At 43.9% G+C, this 12,184-nt stretch overlaps 1 protein-coding gene and 1 long non-coding RNA gene across 2 annotated transcripts; both read left to right on the plus strand.

The window, feature by feature from the left end:
- Positions 1-6,979: 6,979 nt before the first annotated feature.
- On the plus strand, positions 6,980-8,498 carry LOC136610554 (uncharacterized). Its single transcript, XR_010790102.1, has 3 exons — positions 6,980-7,043; positions 7,977-8,038; positions 8,425-8,498. It is a non-coding gene; the product is annotated as an uncharacterized lncRNA (long non-coding RNA).
- Positions 8,499-9,059: 561 nt separating this feature from the next.
- Positions 9,060-11,579, plus strand: LOC136610560 (uncharacterized). The gene is made up of 5 exons (XM_066589791.1): positions 9,060-9,211; positions 9,326-9,550; positions 9,665-9,871; positions 9,986-10,192; positions 10,998-11,579. Exons 1-4 carry the CDS (start codon positions 9,079-9,081, stop codon positions 10,066-10,068), a joined length of 648 nt encoding a protein of 215 aa, XP_066445888.1. The 5' UTR covers positions 9,060-9,078; the 3' UTR covers positions 10,069-10,192; positions 10,998-11,579.
- Positions 11,580-12,184: the final 605 nt, after the last annotated feature.

Here is a 12,184-nt window from a genome sequence, read left to right on the forward strand (position 1 = left end):
TTTGCACCCCTGCCTCTCCCCCTGTGCCCCAACCTGCCACTGAGATGCAACCCCCCTCTCAGGACACAGGCACTACCGCCTCATGGCCTGCACCCACACCCTCATCTCCGCTGTCCTCGGCCCCATCCAGCAGTGTAGTTCAGCGCACCGTCCAGCCGTCGCTTGCACAAGTGTTCGAGCGCAAGCGCAAGTACGCCGCCACGCACCCGCACGCTCAAACGTTAACCGTCCGCATCGCAAAATTCATCAGCCTTGAGATGCTGCCGTATAGGGTTGTGGAAACGGAGTCCTTCAAAAGTATCATGGAGGCGGCGGCCCCGCGCTACTCAGTTCCCAGTCGCCACTACTTTTCCCGATGTGCCGTCCCAGCCCTGCACGACCACGTCTCCCGCAACATTGTACGCGCCCTCACCAACGCGGTTACTGCCACGGTCCACTTAACTACGGACACGTGGACAAGCACAGGCGGGCAGGGCCACTACATCTCCCTGACGGCACATTGGGTGAATTTAGTGGAGGCTGGGACAGAGTCAGAGCCTGGGACCGCTCACGTCCTACCCACCCCCAGAATTGCGGGCCCCAGCTCGGTGCTGGTATCTGCGGAGGTGTATGCTTCCTCCACTAAAGCACCCTCCTCCTCCTCCTCCTCTGTCTCGCAATCAAGATGTGTTAGCAGCAGCATGTCGCCAGCAGTCGGTGTCGCGCGGTGTGGCAGCACAGCGGTGGGCAAGTGTCAGCAGGCCGTGCTGAAACTACTCAGCTTAGGCGATAAGAGGCACACGGCCCACGAACTGCTGCAGGGTCTGACACAGCAGACCGACCGCTGGCTTGCGCCGCTGAGCCTCCAACCGGGCATGGTCGTGTGTGACAACGGCCGTAACCTGGTGGCCGCTCTGCAGCTCGGCAGCCTCACGCACGTGCCATGCCTGGCCCACGTCTTTAATTTGGTGGTTCAGCGCTTTCTGAAAAGCTACCCACGCTTGTCAGACCTGCTCGTAAAGGCGCGCCGGCTCTGCGCACATTTCCGCAAGTCCCACACGGACGCTGCCACCCTGCGCACCCTGCAACATCACTTTAAGCTGCCAGTGCACCGACTGCTGTGCGACGTGCCCACACGGTGGAACTCTACGCTCCACATGTTGGCCAGGCTCTATGAACAACGGAGAGCTATAGTCGAATACCAACTCCAACATGGGCGGCGCAGTGGGAGTCAGCCTCCTCAATTCCTTTTAGAAGAGTGGGCCTGGTTGGCAGACATCTGCCATGTCCTTGGTAATTTTGAGGAGTCTACCCAGGTGGTGAGCGGCGATGCTACAATCATTAGCGTCACCATTCCTCTGCTATGCATCTTGAGAAATTCCCTGCAAACCATAAAGGCAGCTGCTTTGCGCTCGGAAACGGGGGCGGGGGAAGACAGTATGCCGCTGGATAGTCAGGGCACCCTCCTGTCTATTTCTCAGCGCGTACAGGAGGAGGAGGAGGAGCATGAGGAGGATGAGGAGGAGGGGGAAGAGACAGCTTGGGCCGCTGCTGATGGTACACCGGCTGATTGCCTGTCATCCTTTCAGCGTGTATGGCCTGAGGAGGAGGAGGAGGAGGAGGAGGAGGAGGATCTTGAAAGTGATCATCCTAGTGAGGACAGCCATGTGTTGCGTACTGGTACCCTGGCACACATGGCTGACTTCATGTTAGGATGCCTTTCTCGTGACCCTCGCGTTGCACGCATTCTGGCCACGACGGATTACTGGGTGTACACACTGCTCGATCCACGGTATAAGGAGAACCTGCCCACTCTGATTCCCGAAGAGGAAAGGGGTTCGAGAGTGTTGCTATACCACAGGACCCTTGCGGACAAGCTGATGGTAAAATTCCCAGCCGACAGCGCTAGTGGCAGAAGGCGCAGTACCGAGGGCAAGGTAGCAGGGGATGTGCGTAGATCGAGCAGCATGTACATCCCAGGCAGTGCAACAGTCTTTAAGGGCCTGGCCAGCTTTATGGCTCCCCACCAAGACTGTGTCACCGCTCCCCAGTCACGGCTGAGTCGGCGGGAGCACTGTAAAAGGATGGTGAGGGAGTACGTAGCGGATCGCACGACCATCCTTGGTGACGCCTCTGCCCCCTACAACTACTGGGTGTCGAAGCTGGACACGTGGCCTGAACTAGCGCTGTATGCCCTTGAGGTGCTTGCTTGTCCTGCGGCTAGCGTCTTGTCGGAAAGGGTGTTTAGTGCGGCTGGGGGAATCATCACCGATAAGCGTAGCCGCTTGTCAACCGACAGTGCCGACAGGCTAACACTCATCAAGATGAACAAAGGCTGGATTTCCCCAGACTTCTGTTCTCCACCAGCGGACAGCAGCGATACGTAAGCAATACGTAGGCTGCACCCGCGGATGGAAGCTACGTTCTCTCTCACCATCCAAAACGGGGACATTTCTGCTTCATCAATCTGTGTCTAATATTCCTCCTCCTCCTCCTGCTCCTCCTCCTGAAACCTCACATAATCACGCTGAACGGGCAATTTTTCTTAGGGCCACAAGGCTCACTCAAATAATTTTTCTAAACAATTTTTATAAGTTTCAATGCGCTTAAAAGCGTTGGAACTTTAACTTGAACCAATTTTTCGTTACACTGGGCTGCCTCCAGGCCTAGTTACCACTTAAGCCACATTAACCAAAGCGATTAATGGGTTTCACCTGCCCTCTTGGCTGGCCATGGCCAATTTTTGGGATGTACATTAGTACTGTTGATACAGCAATTTTTGTGGGCCCTCGCCTACAGTGTAATCAAATTAATTTTTAGCCCACCTGCATTACAGCTGACGTTACCTCAGCTGTGTTGGGCAATGCAATGGGATATTATTGTGTACCGCCGGTGGCTTCCTGGCACCCACCCAGGCAGTGGGTCCACAGGGAGTGTAACCTACATGTGTCCACTTGTAAAGAACCCCGGTCAGACTGGGGCATGCAGTGTGGGCCGAAGCCCACCTGCATTATGCACGACATTACTACCTCAGCTGTGTTGGGCAATGCAATGGGATATTTTTGTGTACCGCCGGTGGGTTCCAGGGAGCCACCCATGCTGTAGGTGCACACGGAGTTTTTAATACATCTGTACACTTCTAAAGAACCCCAGTCTGACTGGGGCATGCAGTGTGGGCCGAAGCCCACCTGTATTACGCACGACATTACTACCTCAGCTGTGTTGGGCAATGCAATGGGATATTTCTATGTACCGCCGGTGGCTTCCTGGCACCCACCCAGGCAGTGGGTCCACAGGGAGTGTAACCTACATGTGTCTACTTGTAAAGAACCCCGGTCAGACTGGGGCATGCAGTGTGGGCCGAAGCCCACCTGCATTACGCACGACATTACTACCTCAGCTGTGTTGGGCAATGCAATGGGATATTTTTGTGTACCGCCGGTGGGTTCCAGGGAGCCACCCATGCTGTAGGTGCACACGGAGTTTTTAATACATCTGTACACTTCTAAAGAACCCCAGTCTGACTGGGGCATGCAGTGTGGGCCGAAGCCCACCTGTATTACGCACGACATTACTACCTCAGCTGTGTTGGGCAATGCAATGGGATATTTCTATGTACCGCCGGTGGCTTCCTGGCACCCACCCATGCTGTCGGTCCACAGGGACTTCACAATAGGGAGTTGTACCTGCCTGTGTCTATGAATTAAAAAGCCCGGTCTAACTGGGGCATGCAGACACCTTGACAGAATGAATAGTGTGTGGCACATAGGTTCCCCATTGCTATGCCTACGTGTGCAGCTCCTGATGGCGGTGGCACAGGATTCTATTTCTCATTGCTTCTGTACAGCATTGTGGGCTATCGCCCCGCCCCTTTTAAAGAGGGTCGCTGCCTAGCCGTGCCAACCCTCTGCAGTGTGTGCCTGCGGTTCCTCCTCATGGCAGACGCACTTCTAAATAGACATGAGTGTGGCGTGGCATGAGGGCAGCTGAAGGCTGCGCAGGGACACTTTGGTGTGCGCTGTGGGGGGGAGGGGGGGCGGTTGGTCAGCATGTAACCCAGGAGAAGTGGCAGCGGAGTGTCATGCAGGCAGTGATTGTGCTTTGTTGTAGCTAGTGTGGTGCTTAGCAAAGGTATGCCATGCTAATGAGGGCTTTTCAGAAGTAAAAGTTGTTGGGAGGGGGGGGGGGCCCACTCTTGCCGGTATTGTGGCTTAATAGTGGGACCTGTGAACTTGAGATGCAGCCCAACATGTAGCCCCTCGCCTGCCCTATCCGTTTCTGTGTCATTCCCATCACTTTCTTGAATTGCCCAGATTTTCACACATGAAAACCTTAGCGAGCATCGGCGAAATACAAAAATGCTCTGGTCGCCCATTGACTTCAATGGGGTTCGTTGTTCGAAACGAACCCTCGAACATCGCGGGAAGTTCGTTCCGAATAACGAACACCCGAACATTTTGGTGTTCGCTCATCTCTACTCAATTGTCAACAAAATTTAAATCATAATTTTTTTCCTTCTGCTTGCTTTGGTTCATTCAAAATCGTTGGGATCAAAATATGCAGCACACCCCTAGATGAATTCGGTATGGGGTCTAGTTTTCAAATGGGGTCATTTGTGGAGGTTCTCCGCTCACATTTGTGGAGGTTCTGAAAGCCACCGGCTGCTCCTCTAGTTTTGGGCCCCATTGTTTATACAAATCTAAGATTAAGGCCACAATGGGTATGTTTCTGATCACAGGACAAACAGTGGTATCCATTTTGGGTGCAATTACTCATTTTCATGTGCACTATAGAAACAAAATGTTTTTTAAAATGACATATTTGCAAATATATGAAATTTTATGTTTTCTCCTCTAAAATGCCTGAAAAAAACTGTAGGGTCAAAATACTCCTAAAACCCCTCAGTGAATATATTAAGGGGTGTATTTTTTAATGGGGTCATTTGTCGGGGTATCTATCACTCTGACACCTATGAACCTTTGCAATCTCGGCTTGTAGGAAAACAAAATATTCCTCAAAATTTTAATAACTAATGTTAAATTTGTATGTCTCCTAAATGGTAAAAAAAACTAGTTTTTCAAATGTCCTTCCAGAATAAAGTAAACAGATGGAAATATACATCTTATCAAAAACTTGTACAGTATGTTTGCACATATTTGACATATTGCAGATGAAAGTGTGAAAAAATGGCTATTTTTTTCAAAATGTTCCCAATTTTGATGCTTTTAATACATATACACAAATTCTATTGGTTTATTTTACCACCAAAATGAAGTACAATATGGGCTGAGAAAACAATGTTAGAATCACTTGGATATGCAAAACCTTTACAGAGTTATTCTATGTTAAAGTGACACATGTCAGATTTCCAAAATTTGGCCTGGCCATTAAGGCGCAAACAGGCTTGGTCACTAAGGGGTTAAGAAAAATTAGCTCCTTATTATGTTAGTCTTAGGCCTCAATTATGACATCACGGAAACTTTAGCTGTTTTGTAGGTCTCATATATCATAGGTTTCTATTATGACATCACTAGCTATTCTTTTGGCCTATTGTGTCATAGGCTTCTATTATGACATCATCAAAACTCTAGTGATATTAAGTGACGCATCAGTTGGAGACTTTGTTTGGGGAGGCTATTTGTCTAAGCACACATGGCTACTCACCTCCAGGCTAAAATGAGCATTATTACTATTCTCATTGTGAACCTCTTACTGGCAACAGTGAAAGGAGCGCCCATTATTTGGGAAGACTATGATCCCGACATGGAAGACATCATTACAACAGGTAAATGTATCAGTATATACAATCTGGAAATTTCCCCACATAGCTAAAGCACAGCGTTAGGTATCCCATATATCCCCAGGTAATCCCCCACATAGATAATGCACAGAGTCAGGTACCCTATATTTCCGCAGTAATCCCCTACATAGATAAAGCACAGGATCAGGTACCCCATACACCCCCAGTTATCCACCACATAGATAAAGCACAGTGTCAGGGAAATTTGGGTGTTTGCAGGGATGTAATTTAGGCATCTGTTTGCGGCCCGCTTTGTTTTGCATCTGCTTTTTCCAGACACAACAAGGACAACGCGGTGAATTAGCCCTTATATTGATATATTGTGACAATTAACCCTTTTATCGCCATAGACATACATTGTTTATGTAATTAATGCAAACGTATATGAGTTTACATTCAAAAGATTTCTTTTGGTGTATTTAGTTATGGTGATTATAGAAAGACACCTTCTTCTACACGCAGGGGAAGTGACATGTATGACTTCTGCACATCTTGGACATTTATATTTAGGAGGTGGTGTGCGTCTATGGCGCTGCCTGGGTCACATTTACAGCCACAAATATGAATTTGTATGTAGTGTTTACATAATGTCAGGCTTTATTGTAAAATTGCATGAAGGTGCCCATAAGCATTACATGCTGGGTGGCATTTTTTACAATGTTTAAAGTATTTACTTTCATAAAATATCCAGGTATGGGGGTATTTTATAACGCACGTTTTATTTGTGTATGTCCAACGTATCAAAATGTTTGCCACAGCAAAAGGGTTATTACACTTTATTAACACAGTATTACAAATGCAGCAAAGTTTAACCCAATGCTGATAACTTGGTGCAACAGGCTATCTTAACACGACAAAGGCCATTGAAAAGCTATTGAGAAGACAAACTGTGGCACTGAACTTTTTCTTAATACATTAAGTGCCAAGTTCAACTTTGCTAAATCTGTACATTAGTACAAATAATATGGCGAAACTTGTAAAAAATGCTTTCACACTTTTACAAATGCTTTTCTGGACATTCATGTAATATAAAGAGCTGTGATGATTAATGAACTTTTAGTAAATCAGAATTGTTATCACTAAATACTATCTATGTTTATCCATTTTTATTAGTTACTCCAAGTCTGGAAACCATCGTCTACCAGCTTCCAGACCCTGGGACACCACCTATTCCCCATTATGGATTTCCTGTGGCCACAGTCACTACTGGCACAGTTCTTCTATTAGGGATCATACTTGGAATCGTCTATTGTCTCATATATAAGTAAGTATTACACATTACACACTGATTTTCTCCATTTAGTACTGTGACGCTCACAACGACCACATTGTGGATTAGATAATTAATATTCTTTATGTTGTTATGATCACCTCTTTATAAGAATATGATTCATTGTGGGCCTCCCATGAGTTCATATTGGTATTAGTTTGGTGGATCCACAATGTCTTGAAGGCCATAGGAATAGTCTATACTAGAAGGATAATAGTCTAATAATAGTCTATACTAGAAGGATAGACTGAATGAAGAAACTTATGGGGACTTAGGCCATGTTCACACTGTGTTTAGACTTTATGTTTGACACTTATGTATACATTGTGCTGCTCATAGGATCCCTTTATAAAATAAAAGTATACTGTTTCAGTGTCTCAACATCAAAAGTAAAGTCAAAACTTGTTGCAGAAGTTGAATAAATTTAGGCAGTGGCATACCCCCACATACAAAGGGGAAATGAGGCCCTATAGATGCATTTAGCATATCTGCTAAATGTAGTGTATAAACATCATACAACATACTGATACTGTATATTCAGTGCCAAATGAATGTCCAATGTGCCACAACTATTTGTTTAATATGCCAAATGTTCTTTTGGCACTGTACGCTATTACATGGCCTGTTACAGTGTATTGACTGCCACGCTATGCAAATAGTGTAGACATACTATAATAATGGCCAAACTGCCATGAAAGTCAAGATAAGGAAGAATATATCTGTAGCCTAATATATATGAACTTAGACAAAAAGGAACGCTGATGCCCTCATCTGCCAACCAGGTGACTTTCCAGTCTGCCAGAAATCAAGGCGTTACACCCACCTTTGTTTTATGCATATGGCTTCTGATGTTTTACTATATGCTGCAAAACTAATGTGCCAATACACTAACCTACAATTTTATCTTCTTTACAATAACCTTCATAGAAAGAACACCAAAGAGACAATGACCAGAGAGACGACCAATCAGAGAGCCGACCATACTGACGGTAAATATAATGTACCAAATGATATACAGACTTATAAGAACCTTAAAAACCTTAATATTTGTTTTAGCCCTGTAGTGGGATTCGAACACGTGATCTCTTCATAGCTTATATGATGCACTGTAATACTTAGAGGTCATTCACATGGTGGTATGCATAAAACACTGCATGTTACTGCTCTGTGAGCCGGCTATGACTCCATAGGGCAGTGATTGTGCACTGCACATGACAGCGTATCTCACGCAAGCTGTTATGTACAGTGTGACAAGTTACTTTTCTTTAATTCACCGTTCTGTTTCATAGCGGCGTTTCATATTAAACGCCACATACACGCAATATATAATCTCTACTCTGAAACTGTAGTAACATCCAATATGTCTGTATTACAGAGCCTGATGAAATAAAAGTCACCATGCCTGAAGAAACACCTAAAGAGGCCAAGATAAACATCACCAAAGCTGACGACCATATTGACGGTAAATATAACATACCAAGTGATATATAGACTTCTAACAACTGAAATACGGCTATAAATTCTAATTTATTACACCATATTCCTGTTGTAGGAGATTACAATCATAACGATTTAGTATTTTTATGGCGATACCAAATTTATATAGAATTATTATGTTTTATGAGATTTAAAAATGTAAATATATTATATTTATGTATATATATATTTTTTTCTTTTTAAATGTATTGAAAAAAAAACTTAAAATTTATTTTAGCCCTGTAGTGAGATTTGAACATGTGATCTCTTCATAGCTTGTACGATGCACTGTAATACTTAGGGCACATTAACACGGTGGTATGCATAAAACACTGCATATTACTGCTCTGTGAGCCGGCTATCGCTGTTATATACAGTGTGACAAGTTTTTTTTTTATTCACTGCTCTGTTTCTTAGTGGCGTTGTATATTCAACTCCACATACACGCAATGTATGATCTGTACTTCGAAACTGTAGAAACATCCAATATGTCTATATTACAGAACCTGATGAGATTAAAGTCACTATGCCTGAAGAAAGTCCTAAAAAGGCCATGAACATCATGAAAGCTGAGGAACACCATGAAGAGGCCAAAAAACCAGGCAGCTATGATATCAGCCACTCGTCATTCCAACAACTCATGGCAGCCATCATAGCTTATGGCTCCTCTAACCGTACTTCACGTAGTAAGTTCTCATTTATGGTTCTACAGTGGTTATCATTTCAGTTGCATATACTATACCTATTCAAATCATGTAGGTGGTTTCTGTTGTACTTAGCTTATAACATTGCTTTCACAGGTGACAAACCTTTATCTGCTCGCACCATACCATCAGGCCCGGATCACGGATGTCAGTGCTGTATTGCCCGTGGTCATGAGGAGCTGTACACCCCAGAAAATCAAACTACAGCTGGGGAACATCTGGGAGAGGCCAAAAAAGGAAGCGGCTATGGGATCAGCCAGCCTTCCTCCGAACAGCTCACAGCATCAGGCATGGCTAAAGCCTCTGTTCTACCTTCAGTTCGTAAGTTCTCATTTATGGTTGTACATTAGTTATCATTCTAGTTTCATCTACTGTACCTATCCTTATCATGTAGGTGATTCCTATTGTACTCAGTTTATGACATTGGTTTCACAGGTGACCCCATACCATCAGACCTGGGTCATGACTGTCAATGCTGCATTGCCCTCGGTCGCGAGCAGCTGTTCACACCGAAAAAAGACACTACGGTCCAAGAACATCCTAAAGAGGCCAAAGAAGGAGGCGGCTTTGACATCTGCCAGCCTTCCTTGCCACAGGTCGTACCATCTGACATGGCTAATGCCTCTATCCTTCCTACAGTTAGTAAGTTCTTATTTACAGTTGTACATTAGTTATCATTCTAGTTTCATCTACTGTACCTATCCTTATCGTGTAGGTGATTCCTATTGTACTCAGTTTATGACATTGGTTTTACAGGTGACCCCCCACCATCAGACCTGGGTCACGACTGTGAGTGCTGCATTGCCCTCGGTCGCGAGCAGCTGTATACCCCGAAATAAGATCCTACGGCGGAAAAACATCTGGGAGAGGCCAAAGAAGGAGGCGGCTTTGACATCTGCCAGCCTTCTTTTCAACATCTCATAACATCCATCATTGCTAATGCTTCTATGCTTCCTTCACATGGTAGGTACTCATTTACGGTTGTATAGTGGTTATTATATTAGTTTCATATACTGTACCTGTTCTTATGGTGTAGGTGATTCTTATTGTACCGAGCTTATGACATTAGTGTTACAGCTGACAAATCTTTATTGAATCCTCTCACACCATCAGAACAGGTTTACTCATATCAACGCTGTATTGCCGGCAGACATCATCAGATCTATCAGTGAAGACATTCACTATTGTCCCAACACACTATGAACATCCTAGAAAACGTACAATCTAACATCAGCTTTATTTGGTTGTTATTTTCAGTATGTATTTTTCATACTGTGTAATTTTTCCATAAGGACGATCACAAGTCGGCTGTCGCTCTGCTTCTCTGTTGGACATGAAAAATACCAGAAAAAAGAAAACATATTAATAAGCATGTAAATAAACAAAATGGCACCCAAAAAGCTCTTAGATGTTAGGATCATTATATTAATGGAATGTCCTTAAAGCAGATGTGGGAACCTGGGGTTCCAGTAGGGGCAATTTTGTGATCCGCTTATTGTCAAGAGATAAGTAGGGATTGTCCAAAGTGTAGAACATTTTTAGGATAGAGCATCAATGTTTTGTTTGGTAACGGTCCAACCCCACAACCCATGCCAGCAATACACAGTTTTATTGATATGACTATATATAGAATATCCTATATGCATAATCATCTTCAGTTCTCGTATATTTAAATACATTTAATGACTCCAGTATTATTTTAACATGATTATGTTATAAAGGACTTTTCATTAATTTCTTAATCAATTTATTTTATTTTTCTCATTAGATAAAAAAAACATCATCAGACAACTGTATGACATCTATTGTGTGGACCTCAACTTTATATTGAGATACTTGTGGAAGCATCTGACCACCATATTACACCTGTTGTGTTCCTTAGCTTCAGCAATCCAACAAAGTGCTTCTGGAAGCATTTGACCACCATATTACATCTATTGAGTTCCTCAGCTTTAGTGGTCCCAGAAAGTGCTTGTGGAAACATCTGACCACCATATTACACCTGTTGTGAACTTCAACTTCAGTGATCCAACAAAGTGATTGTTGAAGCTTCTGACCACCATCTTACATCTATTGTGGACTTCAACCTCTGTGATGCAACAAAGTCCTTGTAGAAGCATCTGACCACCATATTATACCTGTTGTGGACTTGAACTTTAATGATCTAACAAAGTGCTTGTGCAAGCATCTGACCACCATATTATAGCTGTTGTGGATTTCAACTTCAGTGATTCAACAAAGTGCTTGTGGAAGCATTTGACCACCATATTACACTTCTCGTGGACCTCAACTTCCATCATCTGGCACTGATTACCAACAATTCCTTGTCTACCACTACTGAAAAACATATATTACAGCTTTATATTGAATCTTATATATTAAGGTTTAAATAAAAACATAACAACCTTCATCCATGGGACTTATGTATTTTTTTCCTAAAACTAATAGACGATAAGCCCTTCTATAAGGTGCCACTTATCTCTGTAACTGGCACCCTATACAAGCCTAATCTATGTGCAAGCACAATATTAGTAGCCCCCCCCCCCCCCCCCTCCGATGTATGCTAGGTGTGTGAGTGCTTGTTCATCAGTATTTTGCACCTGTTGTTTTTACCTGCTCTCGTATCCTTGTATCATGCTGCATTTATACAAAATGTTACCGTGCAGGTTCCATCCAATTGCTATATGGACAGTATTTGCACGGGTAAATAACCCATTAATTTTAATGGATTCATTTACATGAGCAATTTTTTGCTTGCACAGACAGTGTGAGATCAAAAAATCATTGCATGTCCTATTTTTGGGCAATTCTGTTCCAGGATCCCCCTTATTTCTTATGAAAGGAAAAAAAAATCGATTTTATTATTTTTTTCATGATTAGAACTACATGTGGTTTTCATGGGTGTGAAAATGGCAAGTCCAGCGATGCATTTAAAACAGTTTGACTTGAAGGTTT

Source organism: Eleutherodactylus coqui, chromosome 1 (assembly GCF_035609145.1).
Source record: "Eleutherodactylus coqui strain aEleCoq1 chromosome 1, aEleCoq1.hap1, whole genome shotgun sequence".
NCBI classification, from domain to species: Eukaryota; Metazoa; Chordata; class Amphibia; order Anura; family Eleutherodactylidae; genus Eleutherodactylus; species Eleutherodactylus coqui.

Excerpts from the sequence above, each read along its gene's own strand:
- LOC136610560 (XM_066589791.1), top strand. The coding sequence starts at position 9,079 with ATGAACATCATGAAAGCTGAGGAACACCATGAAGAGGCCAAAAAACCA. Across the intron at positions 9,551-9,664 it reads CTCTGTTCTACCTTCAGTTC|GTGACCCCATACCATCAGAC; the intron begins GTAAGTTCTCAT and ends TTGGTTTCACAG. Across the intron at positions 9,872-9,985 it reads CTCTATCCTTCCTACAGTTA|GTGACCCCCCACCATCAGAC; the intron begins GTAAGTTCTTAT and ends TTGGTTTTACAG.